Source organism: Microtus pennsylvanicus, chromosome 12, assembly GCF_037038515.1.
Source record: "Microtus pennsylvanicus isolate mMicPen1 chromosome 12, mMicPen1.hap1, whole genome shotgun sequence".
Classification (NCBI taxonomy): domain Eukaryota; kingdom Metazoa; phylum Chordata; class Mammalia; order Rodentia; family Cricetidae; genus Microtus; species Microtus pennsylvanicus.
The window spans coordinates 81,906,358-81,932,811 of NC_134590.1; the positions used below are offsets into that span (position 1 = coordinate 81,906,358).

The 26,454-nt window shown below is 47.6% G+C and overlaps 1 protein-coding gene across 1 annotated transcript; it reads right to left on the reverse strand.

Moving 5' to 3' along the window:
* B3gnt2 (UDP-GlcNAc:betaGal beta-1,3-N-acetylglucosaminyltransferase 2) lies at positions 1-23,793 on the reverse strand. Its single transcript, XM_075944479.1, has 2 exons — positions 23,654-23,793; positions 1-2,575 (listed from the first exon to the last, which is right to left on the reverse strand). The coding sequence occupies exon 2, from the start codon at positions 2,564-2,566 to the stop codon at positions 1,373-1,375; it is 1,194 nt and encodes a 397-aa protein (XP_075800594.1). The 5' UTR covers positions 2,567-2,575; positions 23,654-23,793; the 3' UTR covers positions 1-1,372.
* Positions 23,794-26,454: the final 2,661 nt, after the last annotated feature.

Below are 26,454 nucleotides of genomic sequence, written 5' to 3' on the forward strand. Positions count from 1 at the left end.
TTATTAAAAAATACACTCACTTTATTTCCACTTTTTCCCCAGTCCCCAGTAGCACAGATGAGAACCCTCTAAAACACAAAATATTTCAAGAAAGCATGTTACAAGGTACAAGGTATAAGCAGTAATTTGGCAGAACTTTATCATCTCTAGCAGTTCATAACCCCCCATCCAAATTTTAAAATTCAAAAATAAGAGTTAACTTTATTCAACGTATGTTACAGCTTAACATTAAAAACATCATGCCAGGGTCTGGATCTGGGAGGAGTTGGGGGAGGTGAACATGACCAAAACACATTGTATGAAATTCTCAAAGAACTAATTAAAAAATGAGAAAAAAAATAAAATATCATGCTCTAGTTAAATATTTCACAAACAATACTGTATACAAATAAAATATTACACAAAATATTTTTAGGAAAATGTTTTGGTCTTTGATCTGAACAATAAATAAAGACACAGGCACTTCTACACTCAGGGAAGCGGCACTACCCGAAAGAGCTCCATCTAAGCAATATGTGGTAATATGGCAAGGGGAGAGTCCTGGAGTCTTAAGCCGACAAACCACTTAAGAAAATGCCTTCAAATTCTATCTTTCCATTTCAAGTTCATAAGTCATAAACGCCTCCCTGGCGCACACTGAACATTCGCAAACCCATATGGCCGTCGGGCTACTCAGGCTTCAGCTGGCCATGAGGGAACCACCCTCAAGATCTTCAAAACACTAAAATTAGATGAACTATCAGGATGCCACCCAGCAAACCGAACACAAGTAAAAGAAAACCCTCTGCCCTTCTCACGGCCCACAGTCAGACGAGATGAACGGTGCGTGCTTCTCGGTGGCTTTCCTCTTTAAAGAAAGTGACAGGTTCTAGTAACAACGAGAATACTGCTGGGGTGGCAGGGAACTCTGACATCAGTCCACTTCCTGGACCATTTTAAAAGTCCACCAAAATCTTAATGAAAGTAAACAGAATTCCATTTCAAAAAAAAAAAACTGATCATGCCCTGTGCAATCTTAATTAGCCAATCAGCTTATAAACAAACCCTTGGTGTCAAGTCACCATTACGATGGGAACAGGAGCAGACCATTACAAGGATCAAAAGAGACCAAATTCTAAATCGCGGCCAAATTCTAAACATGATTTTGAAGAAGGAAAAATGAGAAACCGAGGACCGGCAGCCAGAGGAAGGGTCAGGACAAATCCCAATCATCTTCAGCTTTTCCCTGGCCACAAAGGGGTGGAACTGAAGGGCCTGGAAGCCAGGACGCTACTCATCACCAAGGCTGATGGTTTCATACAGAAGTCACCCTACTGTGAACATGGGAACCAGTCAGGCGAGGCCTCCCTGTGAAATGCAGCTCAGCTGTACTTTAGCATTTCAAAGTAGGACTTTGCAACTGAGACCAAATATCAATCATCTCTTGAGGTTTTCTGCTATGTACTAACATTAGATCTATATATGAACAAATATTCTTTTTATTTTTCTCTTCGATATCAAATGTCCTGAAGCCTTTGTGTTTCTCGGGAACAAGGCCCAGTTTCTGAAGGCACATTCCAGTATAAACGTCATCTATGGGGTAGAGGTGGACCCGGTCAGTTATATTGTACAGTCTCAGGGCCAGGGGGCCGGAGTACAGAAATCCACCTCCCCCCGCATACGGTGGGTAGACCCCTGTGTAAAAGACTTCTGGGATGTAGTACTTCAGTTTCTTATCCCGATGAGGCCCAGCATTGTGGATCACGTCACCTATAAACAAATCTTTGGCTTTGTTCTTGGATAAGCTATTCAAGTAATTCAGGATGTGATGAGTGTTGACAAACACGTCATCGTCGCCCTTGAAAACAAACTCCACGTCTGGACAAGAGGTGCTCACCCACCTGAGAAACAGCACCTCCTTCAGAGACAGGTTGAAGAACGTGTCTCTGTAGTTCCACATGAGAATGTCCTGGTGCTTCTCACTCTCAAACTTCAGCATGTCTGAGAGGTCAGGGTGGTTGTCCTCTGGGGGAGTCTTGCCCAACAAGAAGACTCTCACTACCGTCTGGTTCCCCACGTTGGTTTCTCTGCCCCAAGATTCCCGGATGGCTTGTCTTCTGGCGAAATGCGGAATGAGGGATTTAATGGCCAGCAGCAGGAAGGGTTTCTTGGCGCACTTCTTAGGTTGGTCTATCAGCAGAGAGTAATTCCGGCATCTCAGATACAGGAGGAAGTCTTTAAATCTGTCCGGCAGACTATTAAAATCTGTCACGGCTGTCATGACCCTTGGGTCAGGCTCACAGAAGCCCAGGTGACTCGTGTTTGGAGACGTGGACCAGTCCCCCGTCTGGTTGGCCAGTCTGTTGAGGATGGGGTTGTACCACTTGTTCAGCTTCTCCTGCTCTCTGTTCCAGTATGCCCGGGGAGGGCTGGACAGCTTCCAGAACTTCTCTTTGGGTATGATTACTCCTCCCTTTCCATTTTTCTCTTGACTACTGTTTTTGGAGACTTCCACAATCAGATAAATGAAGACATTTGCCATCATCAGGATACCCAACAACTTTATTCTTCGGCGGCCAACACTCATTTCTCATATCTGGAATAAAAGGGAAGCGTATTAGTTAACTCTGAATTTGAGTTCCATCACGTACACTTTAGGTTGTTTTTTCAACCTTTCCATGAAAGCTTAACGTGGTGACATATGCCCTTATTTCCAGCAACTCAAGTGGCAAATGAGTCACTGAGTCCCAGGCCAGCCAGGGCCACACAGTGAGACTCACTCTTTCTTCCTTTCTTATTTTTAAAGTCTCCCCATGAAGAATGTTTTAGAATAAGGACACCAATTCACTAGTTCCGGATCAAATTAAATCACAATTTCTCCACCTATAAAGTTGGGATGGCTGTAGAAAACATGTGATGTTTGTATACCAGGCTTCTGAAATCATGCCCGGCCCACTGCAACCACCATGTAAGGAATGGCTATCATCAATGTTATTTTAGATGCTCATAGGGCAGAGGCAAACATCACTAAATAAATGACTTCACGGTTGTTCGACTATTTTGCTTAATAAATACAAATCGGTGCACTGCAAACTAACTTGCCCATAATTCATAATAAGCTTTTTATTCTGAGAACCAGTATGCACACGTGCACACAGTATCAATGTTATACCACATACAATATCATGTCGCTTACTCTGAATCTTGTCACTTCTTTAAAAACGCAGACCCAACCCTGAATTATTTCCTAACCTGCCACTATAAATAAAATACAAATTAGTGGGTTGCTTTAGGTTCACTGGCTCCTAATCGCGAGTCCCAAGGTAAAAAGGATTTGAGTGCTGGGAACGCTGAGAAACTATTTCATCATGGACAGCCCACACCATAGGAATTCACGGTTACTTTGTGCCTCTTGTAATATTATCTAGTGGTTTGTATTGAGGACTGTCCAGCAGTTCTACTACAGAAAGCTTACAGTTAAGCCCTCCATAACACACATAAGTGGCTGGAGAGGTAGTTCAGCAGCTAAGAGCACTTACTGCCCTCGCAGGGGACCCAGGTTTAGTTCTTAGCACCCCATATGTCAACTTTCAACCATAAGTAATTCCAGTTCTGGGGGATCTAAAGCCCTCTTCCCGTCTTCTCAGGTACCAGGCACACATATGCTATGAATATATGCAGATAAACACACACATACAAAATAATGAAAAACAAAAATAAATATATGAAAGGAAACAAGCTTGCCTGTGCCAAGCTAACAGACACTGCAGACTTCCTTTTGCTACTCTTTCTTAAGCAATATAGGACTACTATTTCCACAGTGTCCACGCTGCAGTAAGCAAGCATTGTAAGGAAGGAGAGATCATTAGAGGGCCTGGGAGGAAGCCTCGAGTGGCAGTGTGTGCACCTTGATTCCCAGTACTTACAACACTGGCTGCCTAGTAAGCTCACGGCCAGCCTGAGCTACACACGCCTCTCAAACAACAACAACAGACCAAGCATACCCCAGAAGACCGTGCTAGGTTATAAACAGATGGACCCTTTCATCTAAGACTTGAGAATCTATGAATTCTGGTATCTGTGGGGATCCTGGAACCAAACCTTCACAGATACCAAGGGCAACTCAGTAAGTTAAAGGGTTTGTCTTAGGTAATTTGTTTTGGGAGGAGGAGTCTTGCTGCATTGTTTGGGCCCAAATTCCAAAGCTCAAGCACATGGGGTCCCTCCTGAGTTTCATTGTTTTCATTTTCTTTTAAAACAGCTCCCACCACAAACCACCACTCCCCTAGACCACTGCACATCCACAAGAGCCCTGCACAGAAGAGACACTCCAACAGGCCACGCCCCCAGCCCAGCAGAGCAGGTGACAGGCAAACAGGCCACGCCCCCACCCCAGCTCTCCAGATCCCACCTATGAGCCAGCAGAAAGGAAGGCTGCCTTATACCACAGGAAGACAACCACAAAACATGTCTTACTTTTTGATAATAGTTGGAAAGCATCCCTGACCACACGGCCTGAATAGTATCTAACTGTCCACATCCTTCTCAGGACAACTCTGTCCAGATGAACTTTTTGTAAGTACATTTTACAAAATCTTGCCAGTATCAGATGCTAATAAAGAATCAATTGTTTAATTTAGAAAAGTCACAGACATCTTAAAGTTTGACTGCTTTTTGAAACAGGGTCACACATAACTCAGGCTGACTTCCAACTTACTATATAAGCACACCAACTTTTCATTTCTGATCTCCCTGCCTCCACCTCCCGAGGACATTACAGGGGAATGCCACCACACCCAATTGCGTCCTTTCAAAAGACATCGTTCAAAAATAAAAAGTTCCCATTCTTTTTTTAAAAAATTCTCCTATTTTTATGTTTATGTTTTGAGTGTTTATCTGCATGCATTCATGTGCGCCATATGCATGCCTGGTGCCCCAAGGCCAGAGAATGGCATCAGATCCCCCCACCATGGGAACCAGAGTTACAGAATGCTAGGAGCTGCCACTTGGGTGCTGGGAACCAAACCTGGTCCTCTGCGAGTGCTCTTAACCACTGAGTCATCTCTCCAGGCCTCCAAAATGGTTTTCTTTACATTGGAAGCCCTTTGTGGGGCTGAGGGTGGAGCACTCGCTATGCAAGCAGAGGACCTGGGTTTGAACACCTAAACCCACATCAAGCTGAGCGCATGCAGCATGCCTTCAACCCCCTGCTCCTATAGGAGGACAGGTTCAACAACGCACAAGAGACCCCACTTCAAATAAGGTAGGAGACGAGGGCCAGCACTAGTACTTGGTCTCGTCCTGCACACCTATGCCGTGGCAGGTGCGTGTCCATACGAACACGTGTGCACACAAAGAGGCCACTTCCCTCAGAACTACCAGTCTCATGGCTGTGGAGCCCTTTCTCCTCTGAAAGAGGCAATAAGGAAAAGTAGGGGCTTGAACAGAGAAAACTATGAGGACAACCTTTGGAAAGGTGCTCAGGGAAAAGAAATAATACATACAAGCCACATAGTGGTTGCGCACACGCCTTTAATCCCAGCACTCAGGAAGCAGAGGCAGGTGGATCTCCCAAGTTTGAGGCCAGTCTATTCTACAGAGTGAGTTCCAGGACAGTCAGGGATGTCTCAAAAAATCAAAATAAATAAATAAATAAAAACAAACAGTACACACTGTGATTACAGGCAAAAGCTTAACACTTAGACATATTTCCAATTTAGAAATATGTCTAATTTTAAAATATTAAAAAATTGAAATACCGATAAATAAAAGACACCAGATTACAGAAGAAGACAGAGAAGTACACATACTACTTTAACATAGCAGGTTGTGAAATTCTATAGCTAATTTCCTAAGATGCAGTATAAAAAAATGACTGCAGATAAATCAACAAGCCACGTCTAGGCTGTGAGGGCCAGGAATACTGGAACTCAGCCAGAACCACGTGGCATTTCTCATAAGTACATCAATCTTTCTTTTAAAAAATATTGAAATTTATTAAATATATGTATGAGTGTTTTATCTACATGCATGTCTGTGCACACACTGCGGAAGTCAGAAGAGGCTGAGATCCTCTGGAACAGGAATCACAGACCGCTGCTAGCCACCATGTGGGTGCTCAGAACAAATCCTAGGTCCTTTGGAAGATCAGCCAGTGTACTTGACTACTGAGCCGTCGCTCCAGTCCACTAATCCTTCTTGAGAACAGATGAACACATTTGAAGCTCTCAACTGTGCTTGCTCAAGACAGAGCATCATCCTATTATCCCTGTGTGCTGGTACCACTGCCACCACACGCCCAGCCAAGTTCACAGGATGCCACTCTATGAGTAAAGAAAATAGGGATGGGGCTGAAAATAGGGTGAGCTGGATCCCAGAGTGGGGCTCTCATTGGTGAAGTCTTGGGGGTTGGCACAAGAATGAAAAAGCTGGAGGCCTGGAGTCGAGTATTACACCCATCTGTGGCCTAGAGCCTTCAAAGAAAGGGAACCAGGACAGCAGACAAGCTCCTGGGCCCTTCAGGAAATGCCAGCCGCTGGAGGAACCTCTTCCACTAATTTCAGAAAGGCATTCTTCCAGACTTACCTGAGGAGAGAGATGAGCACCCCAATTCTAACTGCATATTCCCCCAGGGCTAGATGTTATCTGTCACTTGTGGCTCAGACACTCTTAAGAGAACTTTGCACTCTGAAAGCAAGTGAAGTTCACAGAAGATAATAAGGCAAAGATCCCATTAAAAAGAGAAAAAAACTGTGGGAAAAGCTATCTAAATAGTTAAGGAATATAAAGCCCATTTTGTGGTTTCTGGTGTTTTCCCCCCAGGAAGTTACATTGCTTAAAACGAATTTAAGAAAAACACCAAAGTTGCAGAAATGGCATACCTCCCCCACTATGAGACCCAGAATTTTCAAGGGAAAAAAATCCTAGATGCAAACATCAAAATTTTGACTTTTACATTTCTTTGAACAGAGATGGACACTTTTCAGAGATACCTCCCCTCCCCCGCCTCCCAGTTTCTCTGTGTAACCCTAGCCATCCTGGAACTCCATCTGTAGACCACATTGGCCTCGAACTCAGAGATCTGCCTGCCTCTCCCTCCAGAGTACTGGGATTAAAGGTGTGCGCCACCACTCCCGGCTAGGAACAGACTACTTCTATAACACTATAATTAAATTTAACAAAAAAGGGGGGACTGTCTCTAGCCAAGAGCAGAGAGGCATTGCAGCTGTGCAAGCCACCCAGGCACCTCCCCAAAGGCTCCAAAACACTAGACAACTAGAAGGCACTGAAGGCAGCGGTGCTGACCGGTTCCTTCTAGTTCTGAAAGCTGTAAACACTTCAGCAAGCTGCTGGCCAAAAGACACTTGCTGGTGACCAGGGTAGTCATAACAACCTGTTTTCAAGGGTCTCAGGAACAACAGTCAATCAGAGGCAGCACCAGCAACACAATCAAGCCAACCCTAAAGCCTGCATCAAGACGCCTTGTGTAGTGAGTGATATTTCATTTGCATTTTAATAAATAAAGCTTTTTTTTCCTTGTCCAATGTCTCTCTGCAGCTGCTGTTCCTTTCTCATTAGCATTAAGAAAATTCAAGGTTAATAAGGCATTATGCAATCTATTTCTGGGGGTATTTAAGGGGGATGGTTACAAGTTAATACTGGTAATGGTCAGGAAAAAAGCTTTATTTATTAAAATACAAATGAAGTGTCACTACAGCCTTGAACTGCCCTCAGCACTAAGGTGCTACGGAGGCTTGGATCCTAAATGTCCTGCGAAGGCCTGGTCTCCAGTCTTGCAACTACCGAGTGCTGGTGGGACCTTGGGAGTATGCTCTAGTGGAAGGAACTCACTTCCTGATTGTCATCAGGTGACCAGCTCCCTCAGCTACATGCTCCCACCATGATGTATGAGGGCCACCACAGGCCCCAATGCAAAGTGACAAAGTAACCATGGACCAAATAAAATTTTTTTTTTGGCATAGGCCAAATAAACTTCCCCACCTTCAAGTTTATTCAGCACAGAAACCTTGCCAACACACAATGCTAAGAGTAAAAGGAAGGCAGGACCTTTCTCGTGAAATAGAAGCAGTCAGTCCCCCCAACCCAATCGGGCTAAGACACGGCTAGAAACCCAACTTATGAGTGTACACAGGGGAAGGAGTCAGAGGCCTCTGAAGGGAGCCTTGCTCACTGCTGTTCAAATCCGACCAGAGAGAACAGAGAGGAGCCCTGCTGCTGCTCGGGGAGCCTGGGGCAAGCTGCTTCTCCAACACCTTTACCTCCCATCTGTAGCTGCTCCCTGCCAGCCATTCCTGGGCCCTGTTCAAACAAACAGAGGAGGACACAGTTTGCCGCTAAGAGGTTCTGTGGGGAGAACAGCTTCCAGCAAAATGGCAGATGGCAGGTTACCAGGGAGGGCGATCAGCAGGGCCAGAAGGCCTGGGCCATTCCTAGAGTTCCGTCCTAATCGGTACTAGAGGCCTGGCCCAGGCTCTTGCCAGGGCTGGGCAGGGGAACCCCAGGAGTTCCCCACGACACCAGGATAGAAAAGCGTGCCTGCCAGTGCTTTCTGTCTGTGAGCCACGGAACAGGCTGAGTCTCAGGAATTGGTTCTTAGTTAGGAGGTTTCCCCTCCAAGTTCAAAATTAAAAGGAAAAGGTACTTCCAATGAGTCTGTTCAGTCACATGTCCTCACGGGTAGAAACACAGATCAGTGTCTCCTCCACAACCCATTATGGCTAATCTGCTCAAGTGGAATTTACCATTTAAAATAAAATTAGTCACAGGACTCAGGTTTATCTCGTGGCGGAGCACCTGCCCAGCAAGCAAGAGGCCCCAAATTCTTAAGCACCACAACAAAACAAAAACCAAATCTACCTCTGTATTTACCCTTTAAATAAATACATGCAGAACATTTAGAAAAGGAGAAGAAAAATAAACCGGTCACCCTTCCCTGTCTTTAATAAAGCTGAAAAGAATTGTATAGTCCTCGGTGGAAAGATTGTGGAATTTAAAAACAGTTCTGGCTAGGAGATAGAGATAGCCTAGACTCGTATTCAGGCTAAAATCCAGTCTGACCCCTTCCGTCAGACTTAGCAGAGCCGAACTATTTCCTTGACCTCTCGGTGCCTGCTTCCTTATTCTACATACAGCTTGCGGTCTACATGCCCTGTCACTCAGCAGCTCTCTGCCGGGGCTCCTGCTTCTGACACAGTACACTTCTCCAGTTTTGTCCCTCAGTGACTAAGACGTTCTCATCAACCCACTGAACCTCCAAAAGAAGGGCCCACGGTTTAACACATAACTCCTGAAACTAGTTTCAGAATGTTTCAGCTCTAAGTTTCTCTGCATTTTACATTTGCAGAATGTTGGGTTCTGGGCAAGGGGGAAACCCCTGAATTTCCTTTTCTGCACCTCCCTGCTCTCTACATTCAACCAGGAGTCGCAGCCTGGGCTCCTACCTCCATCTTGTCATTCATGACTCCTTCTGGTCTCTTCTCCATTCATTGAGCCTTGCGCCCATACCCACCCAGAGAACCTAAAGTTCACCGCTCACGACAATGACCAACTCCCAAGCTGATCTGTCTGCACGTGACCTTCCTGCTTGTGCAGCTCCACAGTGCAGTGAAGGCACTACTAAATGCAGCCTCACTTTACATCTGCAGCATGTGCGCACATGCGGGCACATACCCGCGCGCGCGCACACACACACACACAGACGGACACACCGACACACGGTGACACCAGCTCACTTTCCTCACCTGGTCAGGGCAGCCCATACAGAGGCATCTGCAAGGTCACTGAAAACAGTGAATATAAAGTAGAAACTGGACTATTAAATACATACAACCTTTTCCCAAAAGGGTATTAGAAAAGCCCCTTACATGTGGACTAGCGAATTACATGAAATATTTAAATTACAGGAATCTGCTGCATTCTATCAAGTACTGAAGAGCAACACGAAGCTAAGACTTTCTGGAGTTAGGGGACCTGAGCTTCAGAAGCAGTGTCAGAAGGAAATCTCAGGAAACCTCACAGTGTTCCTGCAGCCAGGAGCCGAAGGGGTCTTCCCTCTTCAGGAGAATTCTAAGTCACCACAGCTGACCAGAGAGGCTCAGTGCAGCTCAGGACAGTGCAGGAGGCTAGGCCACTACACAGCCAGCCCATGGGGCCCACGAAAGTGCACGTTTGAGGGCTGAGGGCTGGGTACAGACCACTGTCTCTCCCTCACAGATCCACTGTGCTCCAGAGTGAGACACAGCCCTGCCAGACACTGGGGAAAGCTGTGCCCTGGCACCAGGGAGGGCGAGAAAAAGCAACCAACATTCTAGAAATATAACCGCATAGTAGCCACTTATAGATAGGAATTCAGGAAAGAAAATCTCTTCATCCTACCAGCAGAGCAAGAACCACCAACTTACAAAGAGAGTAAGGAAAATCAGCTAAAGGGCCCAGATCCCTTTTCAGAGGTCAGCCAACAGCCAGTGTGTCAGCAGCACAGGCGGTAGGTGACCAGTGAACCAGTGCAAGTCTCTACACCATCAGCCCAGAGTCATCTCTAACCATAACACTGTTGCTCTTTAAGAGGCCACCAGAGTCCTGCTCAGTGAGTTAGCAGAGGCAGTCAAAGGCACAGCTTTAACTGACAGCAGGGGGTAAGACAGGCCTTGAGGTATCCTGTGGCAGGGCTAATTTCAGAAGCACAGGGAGCAGCAGGGTGCAAGAGAGTTGGGGTGGAAACACAAAGCAACCGTAGGCAGATGAGCTCTGGAGCCTCTAAGACAGTGTGGGTAGGAGCTGGTGGGCCCAGGGGTTCTCCTACTTCGAGAAACCTGCTGCTAATGGCTACATAGAGAAGCTGCGACCAGGCTGCCAGACAGCTTACAACACTGTGTTTTCTTTCACACCCCGGCTTAAACGTGAAAACTGATCAGTTGTATCGTACACAGACACTGAATGTCCACGGTGTGCGTATACAAACGCAGTTGGCTTTGGGTTCACTGGGGCAGCCTGTCTCCTCACAGCTCTGAACACCCCTGACCGCAGGACCAGTCAGTCCACTGCTTCACCAACTGCTAACCATGGGAAAAGGGATAACGTGCCACCAACTCTTCCCATCCTCTGAGTATTTCAGAAAAACGGAGAAGAGAACACAAAATTCTGAAGTCATTTAGCAGCTAATGCTTGTACTGTGGCCACACCCAGCAGAGGGAGAAGCCAGACTGTCTGCTGTCTCTCTCTCTCTCTCTCTCTCTCTCTCTCTCTCTCTCTCTCTCACACACACACACACACACACACACACACACACACACACACACACACACACACACACACGAGGTCACACATTGTCCTTAACCTCACTGGAAAAGAACACGTCCCTCTGTTCCATCTACCCTCTTCCCGAGTTCCCTACTCTGTCCTCTGCCCAGTAGTCCGTCAGGATGTCCTCACACCCTTTCATCTTCACAACCAGCTCCCAAAGGTGAAGCGGTTAGGTTGAGACAGAGAGCTAATCCCAGTGGAGGTGAGCTTTGGCCTTTGAACCCAACCCAGAGGCTCCTGCACTCCCTACTACCATCAAGAGCATCACAGAGGACAGGATTCTCCAGGAAGACAGCGCCTACATGACGGAGCTGAAATGAAATCACAGCATGTGTTGGCACCTGAAGGGGCGTACACAATTCTAAGAAAAACCAAGGACTGAGACTAGAAAAAAAAAAACACAAAACAAAACAACAAAACTCAAATTGAGAAAAATAACATAGCAAATGTCCAACTGAGGCCTCTGGACTGAGGCACGCTGGTCTGGTAAGAGGCATCATTTATGCCATGGGTTTTATGACTCATGAGCTACTCTTGTTTAGTTACTCATTCACACGAAAGAATGAGAGACTGGCAAAGGCTTAAACTAGCCCAGCCGCAAACATGTTCGTGCAAACCTTCTATTAGAATTTTTAGCCTTCAGCTCCCCTCCAGCAGCAAAGCCTAACAGGAGGAACCAGCAAGGCCACAACCGAGTCTTGCCTGGCCAAGAATAACCCAGTCCGCAACAGAAGGTAACTAGAAGCCGTCCTGGCTACAGCTGCACACATACGTCTCCCCACAACACACATGCATTTCCCACAGGAGCCCAGCCCAACTGCAGAGAAAACAAATTTCTAGACCAGGGCCATAGAGATCATTCACCTCATTTACAGAACAGACCCAAAGGCTCCAGGGACAAGAGCCTTGTCACCCACAGGGAGAACCAACAAGTCACTGTCAGTGGGCAGTGAGAATTACTGGTGACAAAGACTTTCTCCACCGTCTACAAATTCTGGTTCATTAAAACAACAAAACCCTCCATTGTCTTAAGTCTCTCACCCCCCAACCCCCCTCTGGGATGGCTTCTGTGGCTTCTACCTCTGACATCTCCTCCACATTCATCTGACTTCGGGCTCTGTGATAAAGGTCTGACAGACAGCAGGACTCTTGTCTCTAGTCAGTCTGCCACACCACAGCCGGCCAGGCCAGCCTGTAGAGGAGAAACCCAGGGGCTCAGGGACAGGAAGGGACAGCAGGCCTCTGCTGCTGTTTTCAGACGGGACCTCTAGGCTGGCCTTGAGTTCCCCACACAGGAATGACCTTGAGAGCTCCTGCTCCCCAGGACTTCACCCCCCAGGTCTGCAGAGCTAAAAGTATACACAGCCATCACAGCTTAAAGGGAAGCTCACTCTTTCCGACCAAGTTTCTAACGCCGCTCAACACAGTTATTCTTGGTTAAGTTCATACATGGGCCACGAGTTTCCCTCTCTAGTCCTCGGCTGGCTACTTGCCAACCCTTATTCCTCTCCGTAAGGTCAAAAGCCTCTTGGCTTTAAGGCCTCCCTTACCACTACTAACTAGGACATTACCCAGTACCATCCTCAAAACAGACACCTGAAAGCAGCACTCAGGAAACAGTCACAGCGGAAATAGTTCTATAAACAAACACAGGCCCAAGGGATAGGGAAAGGGAGGAGGAGGCGATTAAAAATTAATAAAAACGCACAAGCATAGATTATAGCACTGGACTAGAAACAGAACCCCATTATAAACTGGGCAGTTCTTCTGGAAATAAGCAGGCCACTGGCCTTGACTTGGTTGTTTTGGTGTAGAGATGGGCTGGGAGTTGGCTCCCCATTTCTACAGACTCATACACTCAACTCAGTAAAAGCAATTAGGAAACAAAACTTAACTATTAGAATGGCCACAATCACCTTGTGCTCCAGCGGCTCTGACATCCTCTTCCAGGCACCCAAGGGCAAATGTATTCTCATTCTCTCTCTCTCTCTCTCTCTCTCTCTCTCTCTCTCTCTCTCTCTCTCTCTCTCTCTCTCTCTCTCACACACACACACACACACACACACACACATACATTTAAATAAAAGTAAATCTTCTAAAAAGGTTTAAGAACACTGGCTGTTCTTCCAAAGAACCCAGGCATCTACATGGGGTGGCTCACAACCACTCCTCCAGGGGAGCCAAAGCCTTTTGGGGCCTCCATGGGCATCCACATATGTGGCATGCAAACATACACATATTAAGTAAAAACTTTAAAATTTTTATTCTTAAATCACCTATGTAAGGCTAGGCATGGTGTCACACACCTGTAATTCCAACACCTAGGAAGTCAGGAGGATCACAAGTGTGTGTAAAGACAGCCCAGGTTACCCTGCAGAGACTCTGCCTTAAAACAAACAAACAAGCCGGGCCGGTGGAGGCTCATGCCTTTAATCCCAGCACTCGGGAGGCAGAGGCAGGCCGATCTCTGTGAGTTCGAGGTCAGCCTGATCTACAAGAACTAGTTCCAGGCCAGGCTCTAAAAGTACAGCGAAACCCTGTCTCAAAAAAACAAAACAGCAACAACAACAAAAAAAAAAACAACACCACCACAAACCTGTTATTCCCAACAGATACTCTATGGGCAAACTCTGTCTTTCTCAATTCTGACAAATTATATTTGGTAATTCCTATGCCCTGTAAAATAGTTTGAAGGCATCCCCATTATCAAAATAAAAGATACAACCTCTAAAACTCAGGAAAGCACTGTGTAAACAAGCTGCAAGATGGGACTGCACAGAGCACATTAATAATTATCTTCTCTGTAACTTCAATAAATATTTAAACTTAAACCGACGACATTCATGGTGCTTATTTTAAGTAACCTAATAAATTGCTGCGGGAAGTCTCAACTTCGTGGCTGTTAAGATGAAGCCTTCTGGTGACACATTTCCCCTAGAGAGACCATGTCCTTGGTCACTGTGAAGACAGCCGGAGCTCCTGGTTTACAGCAATCTGACTCCTCTGGAAAGAGGCGTGAGAACTAAGGATGAGTGGGTGGGATGAGCCTAGACTGCTTGCAGCCCTGGATTGGCTCCTCGGCACCACACAAACTCGGGTTGGGGGTTTGCCTATAACCCCAGTAGGAACGGACACTGGAAGAGCAGAAGTCGCCACTACACAGCCAATCCAAGGTCAGCCTGGAATACCTAAGTCTTGGCTCAAACAACACAAACAAAATCCTAGGCATGAAAACCATAATAGAAGCCTGGTGATCCAGCACAGCAGCAGAGCGCTCGGCTAGCATTGCCCCAGACCTGGGGCTCCATTCTGAGCAAGGCAAAATAAAATAATAAAATAAGAGAATGATGTCACTCATTACTTCGTTTACAACTTTAGTCTAGGCTTACTTTAAATAGAACATTTTAAATAACAAACTGTACACTTAAGTCCTCAGGCACTGACTAAGTGAGCATTCCTCCTAGCCATAAGTATACCAAGGGCCCAAAGAATACATAAAGCCAGGAAAGCAGACACCAAGTCTCCTCACTTGAGGGAGAATCTGGCCCCTAGGATCAGAAACCTGCCTGGGGTTCCTTGAAAGAAGCAGGAGTCAAGAACTAGAAGCCCAAACGCTCTCTGCCCTCTGCCCCCAGGAGCAGCAGCACACAGAGGGACGGCCACCCCACCCTCATTCAGCACTCTGCCAAGGACCGGCCCTGTCCATCCAGGAATGCTACTCTCAAAGCCCCGACAGGTCTCTGGCTTCTCAGTTGGACACCATCCCTGAAGAGCCAGGCTCCATCCCTAACTGTAATCACCTCTTCCTGGTGGCCAGCACGCCACAGAGGAGTCCATACCACTGAGGAGGAAAAGATCCAGCCCTTGGATGTATATTACCTGCCAAGCCTGCTTCCCAAACAGAATGGCTCCAAGCCCAGAGAGAGGCTGTACTGTGCAGTTGCCCTCAAGAGCACAAAAGATGGATGCTCCCCGAGCACCCCACTAGTGCTAGCACCCCATCAGTAAAAGCCAGGCGACACTCATTGCTCTCTGCATGAGCAGCCTCTGCAATGTCACCTCTCCTCCTCCGGGAAGACTGTGTTCCTAGTGACATGTGACCCTGGAGCAAGCCATCCTTCCCCTCCGCTCCCATCCCTGTTCCTCCAGCCTCTTGGAGGCTGCTTAAATTTCAACTACTTACTGAGCGGTATCCGTGGACTGTTTCAGCTAAGTTTTTTAAGAATAAAAATAGAGCATATTTAAAATACATATCCTTGAAGTAGTGACATTTTGGCCTTTCAATCCAAAAGTCCTGTTAATGGTGGTTGAAGAAATCGTTCAGTAATCCAACCAAGACTAATGGCTACATATTTCAAGAGGTGAAGCAGTAATCTGTCTTTCTCTGGCCACTTGCCAAGAAAAATTAGTGTTCATTCTGTATACGGGCACAAGGCAGAACAGTCGGGAAATCCAGCCCCCGCCTCTTTACAGGCTCATCATCTCAGTGTTACACCCCAGCCAGCACGTGCAGCCATTTCCAGGGCCAGCAGGCTTGCCTGCCCCACCCTACTCAGGGGCACTTCCCTCTCCCTCCTGCTCGGTGCCCAAGGCAGACAGGATATGGGCAGGGTGGGGCAAGAACAGTAGGATTGCCCCAGAGGCTTCACCACATTTCAAAGTTTCCATTATAAAGAGAGTTTGTTGTTTTGTTTTTTTTAAAAAAAGACAACCCACCAGAACCCTGAGAACAAAAACTCAAAAGAAAACATTCAGTTAAAAATAGGAGTATTCGTGGGAGATATTTTAAATTCCTTTGAAGGGAATAATTCCTTATGTGGCAAGAAAAAGTAAGATGGTTGCCTCTCATTTAAAGAATCAAAGCAACCAAGGTACATCTGGTGCCCATTAGGGAGCAGCCCCAGGACCTCAAGGCTCTCAAAGGATCCCCCAAAAGCCCTCCCAAAAGATGGCTCAGCACCCAGCATGCCCTACAGAGCCTAGTAGACTAATACAATGTAAGAGCTACAGGAGAAGCTGTTAGCTTTACCTTTAACTTGTATTACTTTTATTGTTGCAACATTATTTTCTATTGTATCATTTTCTATCTTTCCCCCCTAAATATTTTCCATCTTTGGTTGAATTTTCCACTGCCAAGCTCAAAGATTCAGAGGGTGCCATCTGTTAATAAACCCACCTCATCCCTTTTTGATGTTAGACAAATAATTCAAATAATTTGATTTTTAAATGTCACTGACAATCTAAGGTCAGAGCTAAAGGGTCCTTTTCAGCACACAGGCAAGTGCACGCACACACACATACACACAGTTGGTAGAGCATTTCAAAGAACATAAACACTCTCTTAAAACCCTGAAGATGAATTTTAAGTGTGGAGTTCATGGGCCACAGAATCTTGCTTGAATGTTAGCGCCTTCACAGTCAAGACTTGGAGCATTCATTCCACCCACCTGTGTGTGAATGTGCCCCGAAGCATCTGAAGACAGGGCCTCACTGTGTAACCTTAACTGGCATGGAGCCTGCCTCTGCTACCCAGAGCTGGGATTAAAGCTGTTCACCAGCCAATCTTCAGGTTTATCATGCTTTTACAAAGGGGTAACAAACACCCTTAACTTTTGCCATGGTTGCCAGGATGCTTGTTGTCGGTCACAAAGTCAAAACAACTGGAGCAAAACCTCCAGTGGGCTGTCATGCTGTCTGCCCCAAGGCCACTGTTCTAGCGGCCCATCAGACACTGCTCCCCTAGGGTAAAACTGCACTCTCTGGTGGTCACAAGCACCCTGTCCTAATCAGGCTCCTAGCCTTCCTTGGACCTTTCCCAATCCCCTTTCCTTTCTAGATTGTCATAATTCTTGAATCCTGCTGACTTCCAGGCCCAACACTGCAGGCCATGACCTCAGCCTTCCCTTCCCCTAAACACCTTCTCTTTCTCCTGACTCTTGGCATCTTTGGAAACTGGTCAGAGTCCTCAAAATGGGCCACTCAGTAGGGTTGGACCAAGTCTGTTGCTAGGCTGGGACCCTCAATAGACACTACTCCAGACTCCATCCAATCCGACGTGCCTGGAGGTTCACCCTCTTCCACATCTTCCTTAATGTTTCCAAATTCCATCCCACCACCCATGAGTTGGTTTTTACACCTCTCAAATATCAAATGCAATATACACTTTAACCATGAACCGCTCCTGGGGCCCCCAGTTTTTCCCACCCAGGACCAATGAGATAAGCGAACACATACCAACAGGCAGTGGCTAAAATAGACAACCACAATAAAGCTGCAGCTCACTGAAGAGGCTAGTGAACATGCTGAACAGAGAGTGCTGGAATGACACTGCTAACGGAAGTGGTGGGCACAAGAGCCAAAGGCCGGGATGGGAATGGGAGGAAAAGGGAAACAAAGGTGGAGCAGTCCAGTAGGGGACACCAGAACTTCCAACATTCCCACAGAGACCAGAGGAGTCAGCCCGAGAAGTGACCTCCAGACATTGCTATCTTTAAAGGCTCCTCAGCTGTGAGAACACACCAGCAGGGAACAATCAAGACAGTCCTGCAGGGACACATACTACACCAGGCCTCTGAGCCACCTCAAGTTCATCTTCCTCAACAACTGCAAGAGCATTCAGCGGCTCTCCACTACCCCCCAACTCTCTCTAACTCCTGTCTCTGCATGGTCACTAAGGCTGTGTCAAGACCTTCCTCATCTTCCCTGTTCTTCAAGCGGAGCTGTAAGAGAGGGTGTTCCTTCACCTTGCCCACTTGAGCCTCTTGCTGGGTCCTCTCTCTTAGCCTGCATCGCTCAGCCCTCTGGATGCTTTCTCTGCTCTTGAAGTGTTTTTTGTTCATCCAGTGTAGTGCAGTCTCAATACCACTTCCTCAGGAAGCCTTTCTTGGCTGCTCCCACGGTATCTTGTAACACCGTTTGGAAGCACACACTATTGGCCAAGCACTCTGCAGACTCAAAGGCACAGACAGGACCTGGAACCTTTGCGGTTATGCAAACATAACGACCATGAACAGCCGTTCCCTCTCAAACTCTGCCAAAAACAGTGTGCCACTTTTTGTGGGCAAAAAAGTCTGTCCCAAGGAGAGGCCATGGCGTGCAGGGTCTCCAGCCTAGGTTTTCAAAGCTCTGCTATGTCTGCCGGGCACCCTCTAAGGCAGACCAACAGACATCAAATGTCATCGAATCCAGCACTACTGGATTTCCTGGTATTTTTTATTTTTTATTTTTTTTTTGGTTTTTCGAGACAGGGTTTCTCGTGGCTTTGGAGCCTGTCCTGGAACTAGCTCTTGTAGACCAGGCTGGTCTCGAACTCACAGAGATCCGCCTGCCTCTGCCTCCCGAGTACTGGGATTAAAGGCGTGCGCCACCACCGCCCAGCTCCTGGTCATTTCAAAACTGCCGAAATGCAGAGATGAGCTCCTAGAAGGGTACGAAAGAAACTGGTGACGGAAGTTATCCTTAACGTGCAGGGCAACCGAAGGCCTCTCCTTTAAGGTACTCTTGAATATTGCTTATAAATAAATATAAAAAGGTCCTTTTAGAAAAACACCAAAGTATCATCCAAGTTGCAATTACAGAACGAGAAGTGCCCATTAACAGGCAAGGGACCCGAGGGCACCGACACACTGAAAGGGTTTAAATGGCCAGAAGGAAGCATACAATTAACACAGCTGGCAACGGGCTCTCGCTTTTCAAATGATCTACTTGCAAAACATGAAGTGGTAAATGCTGTCTGAGCACTCAGGGTGCTTCGTCAGGGCACTTCAGGGGCCCCCATCACCTCACCTTTTACAAGCTAGCTCATACCATGCAGGTGCCCAAACAGCTCTGGGTGGGGCATCTCAACGTGGATCAGCAGAGGTAAACAGGAGGTCATCACCTTTAAGAACACATCTTAAACTAAATGCCAAACAAGGTATTCAATCAACAGATTTTATTTCTAACTTTCAACAAAAGCCCTCCCATTAGCCAGGTGTGGAGGTGCACACTTTTAATGCCAGCACTGGGGAGGCAGAGGCAGGGGGATGGGAGTTTGAAGGCCTGCCTGACCGTCCTATTGAGTTCCAGGACTCAAAACAAGACTGAAGTAGCTTTTATAATGACATAGCTTATTTAAACAGAAACGATCTAATTCCTTTAGTTATCAGCATCTCAGGTGTGGTGTTCGTGTTTTATTAAATTTGCATGTATGAGTACTTGCATGTGCTCCATCAGTCACGACACACAGTAGAGGTCAGAAGACAACTTGCGGGGGTGGGGGGAGTTGCTTCTCTCTGAGATCTAGGGGTTGAACTCACAGTCAGGTTTGATGGCAGGCACCCCCATACTCACCGAGGTATCTCACCCACCCAGGTATCTTAGCTGTATCATTTGCTTTAATTTTCCTAGCCATCTCATGGTTCAGGGAGGCCAAGCAACACACACATCATCACAGAGCTAGTGTGGTAAAACCAGGTTCAAACTCCACTGTTTATAAAACACTGCGTGTGCTATGACTGATTCTAATTAACTAGAGGTCAGGTAAAACCAACCTACAGCGCTGTAAATGACATTTGCAGTGATGTCACTCTCAAGGGCGAGCACAGGAGCCTTTAGAGAGCGGAAGTTCCTACTTCTTAACATAAACAGGAGCTCACACTCACGCGTTCAGCACAGGCTATATTATGTCATTAACAAAAAGGAAACCCTTGACTGACTCCAAGTTCATGGTCCTAACTACCAAACCATCTTTTCACAGTTCACAGGGCCTTGCTACATTCTTAGAACTGATTACCTTGGTTAGTAAGGTTTTTGGGTTTTTGTTGGTTCTTTATTTTTTTTTTTTTTTTTTTTTTGGTTTGAAGAACCTAAACAAACCTAGATTAAAATGTCACAGAATGAAAAGTGGAAAGTATCGATTTCCTGACTACTGGGAATTTCCCCTCAAGGAGAAAAAGCAAAACAAAACCAAAAGAAAACACCCTGCTGAAGGGAATGTCTATAGAGACACAGAAAATAATTTGTGATAATTTATTACATTTACATAAAATATGGACACCTAAAAGTACCATAAATGTTAAAAATACACATTATATTTAATCAGAAACAATGCTGGCTCTCAAAAAATTGGAATTTTGTTACAATAATGAAGCCAAGCCAAACAAACAAAGCTGGTAGCAAAAGTAACAACTTTACAATACTGGCAACATACAGTTGAGATTAATAGGAAACTCAGCAGGGCTAACTTTTTCCAGGAGTAACTGCACCCGGATACTCAGGAACCAGTCCATCAAACTGTAACTGCTTCTCAGGCTCTGTTCCGACTGGCAAAGCCTCTCTACCAGTAGGTGATGATGAAATGATTACATCAATTCTCAAAAAGCCTCACCCCACACACGCACACACCCCTTATCCAAACAGTAATTGCCTCTCTAGAGAGGCAGAAATTCATCCTACCATTTTAATATATTCATCAAGTACCCACTCCAGAAAGGGAGAAAAAGCAGCTGGAACTACATCTGGGGTAGGACAGGGTGAGCTGGGCCTAGGGTTAAGTGCTGTCTCCTTACCTGAGTAATTTCTGTTAAGTAATTAGGAAATATTTACTGCTTTGGAAATAGTTGAGCCTCATTCAATTCATGCTTTAATCTGTACACACCATAGAATGCCAGACAATTGTGACCCCAAAGCAACTAGAGATGACGAAAGACTGCTATGGTTAAGTTCTGAGAGTTTTGGTAATTTATATACCGCTATTTGGGTGTTTTAATGGGTTGTATTACCAAATACTAGCCTGGTTGCAAAATCTCAAAACTCTACTTAGTAATTTTTTAAGTATGAACAGACTGTCTAATAAAGCTGTTTTAAAATGCCCGAAGAGTCAAATAACATGTCCATTAAACGAGTTAGGAAAAATTAATAGCACCCACCCAATGTGTCAAGACAGGTCTGATAGAGACCCGAAACTATGGATTATTTTGTTTGTTGTTGAGATAGAGTCTATGTAGCCCTGGCTCTCCTAGAACTTAAAAGATCTGCTTGCCTCTGCCTTCCCTGTCCTGGTATTAAAGGTATAGGCCCCACACCTGGCCCTAAATTATGGCTAAAAACAAAACAGTAGCCATTTCGAAGTTTACTTGAGAAACAAAGACTTATCCTTTCTCTCCTTCATTTGAGAAAGCCCCCCAAATTTCTAATATAGAATATCCCAACTTTAAAACCAACCAGCATCATTTTAAGATGAGCAGTATTTGGTCTTGTCTCCTAATATAACCCTTAAACATACACACACATTTGAACAAACAGTGTAGTGGAAATTCAACAGTAAATTATCCATCCCCCACTTTTAGCGTAACTGTAATATGTTAAAATTAGGGAATCTATTTTTTTTAATCTTTTTGGTTTTTCGAGACAAGGTTTCTCTGTGTAGCCCAGGCTGGCCTAGAAGGTGGTGATTAGCTAGCCTCTGCTTCCTGAGTACTGGGATCAAAGATATGGACCACCATGCACTGCTTTGAATTTTTTTTTTTTTAAGTATATCTTCGAAACCATAAGCCATCTCTACGCCCAGGCCTTACAAAAGCACAGGGACTAGGCAAAAGCAATTCATAAGCAAATTATGTTTGTTTTTCTCTAAGACTACCTCATTCCTTAGGTCTTAAAAACCTGCTACCTCCATCTGTCAAGCTTGGGCGATTTCAGCTAGACAAATCTGAACGGTTCCAACAACAGATCACTGTTTTTGGCAAGCGGAAGCTGAACCAGCGGGAACTTCGCTGTGATCTCTTTAAGCACTTAAGCATCCTATTCGTCTTCAAAAACACCATACAAAGCAAGTATCCCGTTTCTGAAACTAAGTAGGGGAAACAAGGCTCACGCTAACTTGTCACTTAACAGCACGTGGCAGAAACAAGCCCAGTGAAGGGACTTAAGTTTAACGGAGAATTCGGCATTCAATTATATTTGCCATCTGCACAAAAACACTAAATTAAGAGCAGCAGACAGCGTCCCGAGGGGGAAAGCAGTATTCACGCTGGAAAAGAAGTTTCAAGCGATCGGCTGATTAAAAAAAGACCACCGCGCTGGAAAGCGCAGAAATTACTCAGGCCAAGTTCTACGGGGCTCCGGCACACTTCTTTGGTCTTAAAACCTAACCAAATATAAAGAGCTCTCGGACTGTGCGTAAAAACTCCCCGGCTCGACTAGGTTTCATAATCTCTATTAAAAAGAAACACAAGTCGGACTAGGACAGGTGGAAGTGACCAGCCGGCCTCGGGCGGGTCCCTCGCGGTGAGAGGTTTGAACCCCACTGGAGCGCACTCTGGGCTGGGCCCTGGTCCCACCCTCCTAGCTCAGTCCCGTTGCCTCCCCCCACAAAACCTGAAAGAATCTGTTATAACAGGAAGCCTATTTTCACCCACTGGCTTTGAAACCTGAAAAGCACGGCTTACGGGGGGGGGGGGGGGGGTACAGGGGCAGAAGAACAGGTTTTATAATTCCCATCAGTCTATCAAGTTGGGGGTGCTGACGCGAACACCGCAGGCAAGGGAGCAAAGACCAGCCACCCTGCAGCCAACCCAGGTTACAAAATGTGTACAATACTTTTCAAGATGACCTCGCACGCCGTGACACTAAAAAGTAGCCGTCTTCACTGAACTTCCCTTCCACCTAAGACCCCACAGCTCAGGGGACCCCAAGCGAGTGCAATTAACCAGACGCTGGGTATCAGGTCCCCAAAAGGGTCCCCGCTCCGCAGGAGCGCCCACCCGCCACTCGCAGGGTCCGCTCCCCAGGCTCTGTCCTGAGTCTGGTTAATCATTCAACGCGGGCGGCGTGGAATATTTTATTTTAGAGGTCAAAGCGAATGGTTCTCCCGAAGTTTCACAGAAACCAGTCTTTGGGGACTCGGAGGTAACAGTGCCTGCAGTTTGGGGGAGGGCGCGGGTGGAAAGCGGCCGCCAGTAGCTCACAAACACCTGATCTGCCCCTGCGGCACCCGAGCCCGGCGCAGTGCGCGGGCGGGGCAGCACACCGCACGCGCCGCTCCCCCACCGCCCGGGCCCGCACCTCCCGCGCGGGGTGCAGCGCGGCCCCAGGGTGTCACTGCCCTCTCCCTGTGACAGCAGGAACAGCGGAGGCCGAGCAGGTGAGAAGGTCGGGGAGGAGGGGAGAAGGAGCGGTAGGTGAGGAAGCCGGGGGAAACGATTGTGCGGAGGCCAGGGAAGTAAGGAGCCGGGCGGAGGAGAGGAGGGCCCGAAGGAGCAGACACCGCAGGCGCCGCACGGAGGAGCGGCGGGAGTGCAGGGCGCCCGCACCGGCAGGAACTGGCGGCGGGGCGGGGACGCCGGGCCCGTGCCCACCCACCCGGCCCTACCTTGTCCGGGGGCAGCTCCAGCTCTGCGGGGCGGAGCGGGAGACCGCGGCCGCATCCACGTCCCAGCCGCGCCTGCGGCTCAGCCCCGCGACCGCCGCCGCTCTTGCTCCATGCGCCGCGCGCGGACGGGCAGCCCGGCGGGGTCTGGGCGGCTCCGGCTCGCCTCGGCTCCAGCACTTGTTGCCGCGGCTGCCGAGGCACCTCACTCCCCGCCGCCGCTCCTGGCACCGCCGCCGCCTACGGCTTCCCCCCACCCCCCGGCCCCGCCTCCGCCCGCCGCGCCAATCAGACGCAGCGCCACCCGCGCGCGTCACCGCCTGGACCGCCGGGCCCCACCCCGTAGCCCAAGTTTGGGGAAGGCGGACCTCCCACCCTCCCGCCGCTCGGCACCCGGGCCCGCCGGGCTCTCCGCCCTTCGTGACGCGCCGAAAGCCCTCTGCTTCACCGGGAAACGCGACCTCCAAAGATGCGCCCCCCACCCGCCCCAGGAAGTAGCCTCCCCCCACCCTGCTGAGACTCAGGGTCCAGTCCAAACTCCTCAGCTCCCGGGGCCCCTCTGTGCTGTCGGCTTGGCGCTTGGTGAGAGTTTTGATGGCTCTTTCCGGCCAGGACCGGCGTGTGCCTAGGCCTTAGACGGCTCCACCTTGGGAGGTGAGGAGAGGGAAACCTGGACCTAAGTGAATCTGACCTTTGCTCGCCGGGCACCCAGTGTCTGGTGCCATCTGGCTGCTCAAAGCCCAAGGGTGGTGCCTGTTCGGCTCCGGGTCTTCGGGTTGTGAAGACATGGGTTTTTCCACGTGGTTCCACTCGCGCCTCGAGAAGGCAGGAATGCAAGATGGGGGGGCGGGGGCACCCACACGGCAACGCCAGGGGTGAGGGCAGCCTGCCATCCCAACGCTGAGCCCTCATAACGCTGCTGGGGTGGGCACTAACCAAACCCACGCGCAAAGCGCACGGGACCCGCGATGGTCACCCCTAACCCATCGCCTTCGCAGTCTCCCCATAGCGCTGCCTGCCAAGGTGAGGCCCGGTGGGGAAGCCCGCGAGACCGGATGGAGAAGTCGCTCTAGTTTGCAAGGCTTGAGTAGGCCGGCCAGGCCGGCACGCCTTGAGCACCGAGTCCGGACGCGCCTGGAAGCTCCCCCCTTCATCCTTATCGCCGAGGCCTTAGAACGACCCTCTAGAATTAATCCCGCTGAGAAATTAACTCTCCACACCTGTTTGAGTTTTTGCAGAAGACTGTCAGGCGGAGTTAGCCAAAGGGAAGCCATTATCGAGCGCTGGGGGTTGAATTTCAGCCCGCTGGACCACAGCGCCTACTCTCAGCGAAACGCAGCCGCCCGTGAGTTGTTTTGGCTGCGTCGAGCCGCGTGGATAGGGGGGTCTTCCAGAAGAAGAAATTTTGAGTGGTGGTTCTGGAAATGTTGATTGGCAGCCTCCAGAGCTTACTGTTTTTTATGTTGATCACGCTTCGCCTAAGAGCGACAGGAAGGCAACAAGTTGGATTTTTGTGTTGTCACACAAACGCTTAACCACTGTAACCCTGGGCAAGAAAGGAACGGGAATTGTATGCCTTCCTTGGGTTTCAGGGTTCACACACACACACACACACACACACACACACACACACACGGTTTTATTCATAATTCGGAAAGCAAATAAAACATTTGAACAGAAGCAAATTAGAAGTTAGGTCTGTGTGTTTGATTAGCTGCCGGCCCCTGTTTTGACACATAAATACCGTGAGGAGACAAAGCTGGATTGTTCCCTGCATCAGATGTTACTGTTTCCCTTCACTGCGCTCTCAGTAGCCATAGACACGCTTTCAAGGATTGCTAGCCGAGGAGTTTTGAGTAAAGTCAGCTGGCAAGCAACGGGGAAGTAAAGCCGGAGTCTTCCACAGCTGCCAAGAGCTAGCTGCCCAGGCCCTGAACTTTAAAAAAAGAAAGAAGGAAGGAAAATGGGAAGCATTCTGTCCGTGGTGCCATTGAGTGCCGCTGGAAGCGTGCCAGCCAGCTTCCACAGTGACTTTGGGCGAATAACTCCGTGCTGGATTCCACACCCACTTAGCTGTTGTGCTTACTCTTAGGTTATGACCGGGGTTCAACATCCATAGGCAGAGATACACATTTAATAATTGTGCTGTCCAACGTAGGTGCCGAGCGCAGGGCAAAGTGCCTGGACAGCAAACACGACACTTTCTCTTGGAGCTCACAGCCCCCCTGGAGAGGTACTTAATAATTAAATGTACTGAAACTAATTACAATTTTGATATGGACAAAAGGAAGTGTAAGAACAGAATCATTTGGAGAGTCCAAGGAAAGTGTCTTTTAAGCTTGGTTTTCTATTGCTATAATAAAACACCATGACCAAAAAAAAAAAAAAAACGAAACAAAAACAAAAAAAAAACGCCAGGACCAAAAGCAGCGTGAGAAGAAAGGGTTGGTTTGGCTTACAACTCATCAGCCAGGGAAACTGAGGCAGGAACTGATACAGAGACAATGAGGAACCCTGTGGCTTGCTCAGCCTGCTAGGATTGCCTGCCTGGGACAGCACTGCTACCGGTGGGCTGCGCCCTTTCATATCAGGCATTAATCAAAAAAACTGCACTGTAGACAATCTGGGAAAGGCATTTCTCAACTGAGGTTTCTCTTCCCAGATATCTCTGGCTTGTGTCAAGTTGACAAAGAGAAAAAGCCACCAGAACAAGTTTCTAGCTCTAAGGGTGAGGGTGTAGAAACAAGCAGGGTTTGGGTGTTATTACATGAGACATTTGAGGTAGAAATTATATTCTAAAATTT

What these genes read in the sequence shown, in the direction of transcription:
- B3gnt2 (XM_075944479.1), bottom strand. Translation starts at nt 2,566, where the DNA reads ATGAGTGTTGGCCGCCGAAGAATAAAGTTGTTGGGTATCCTGATGATG.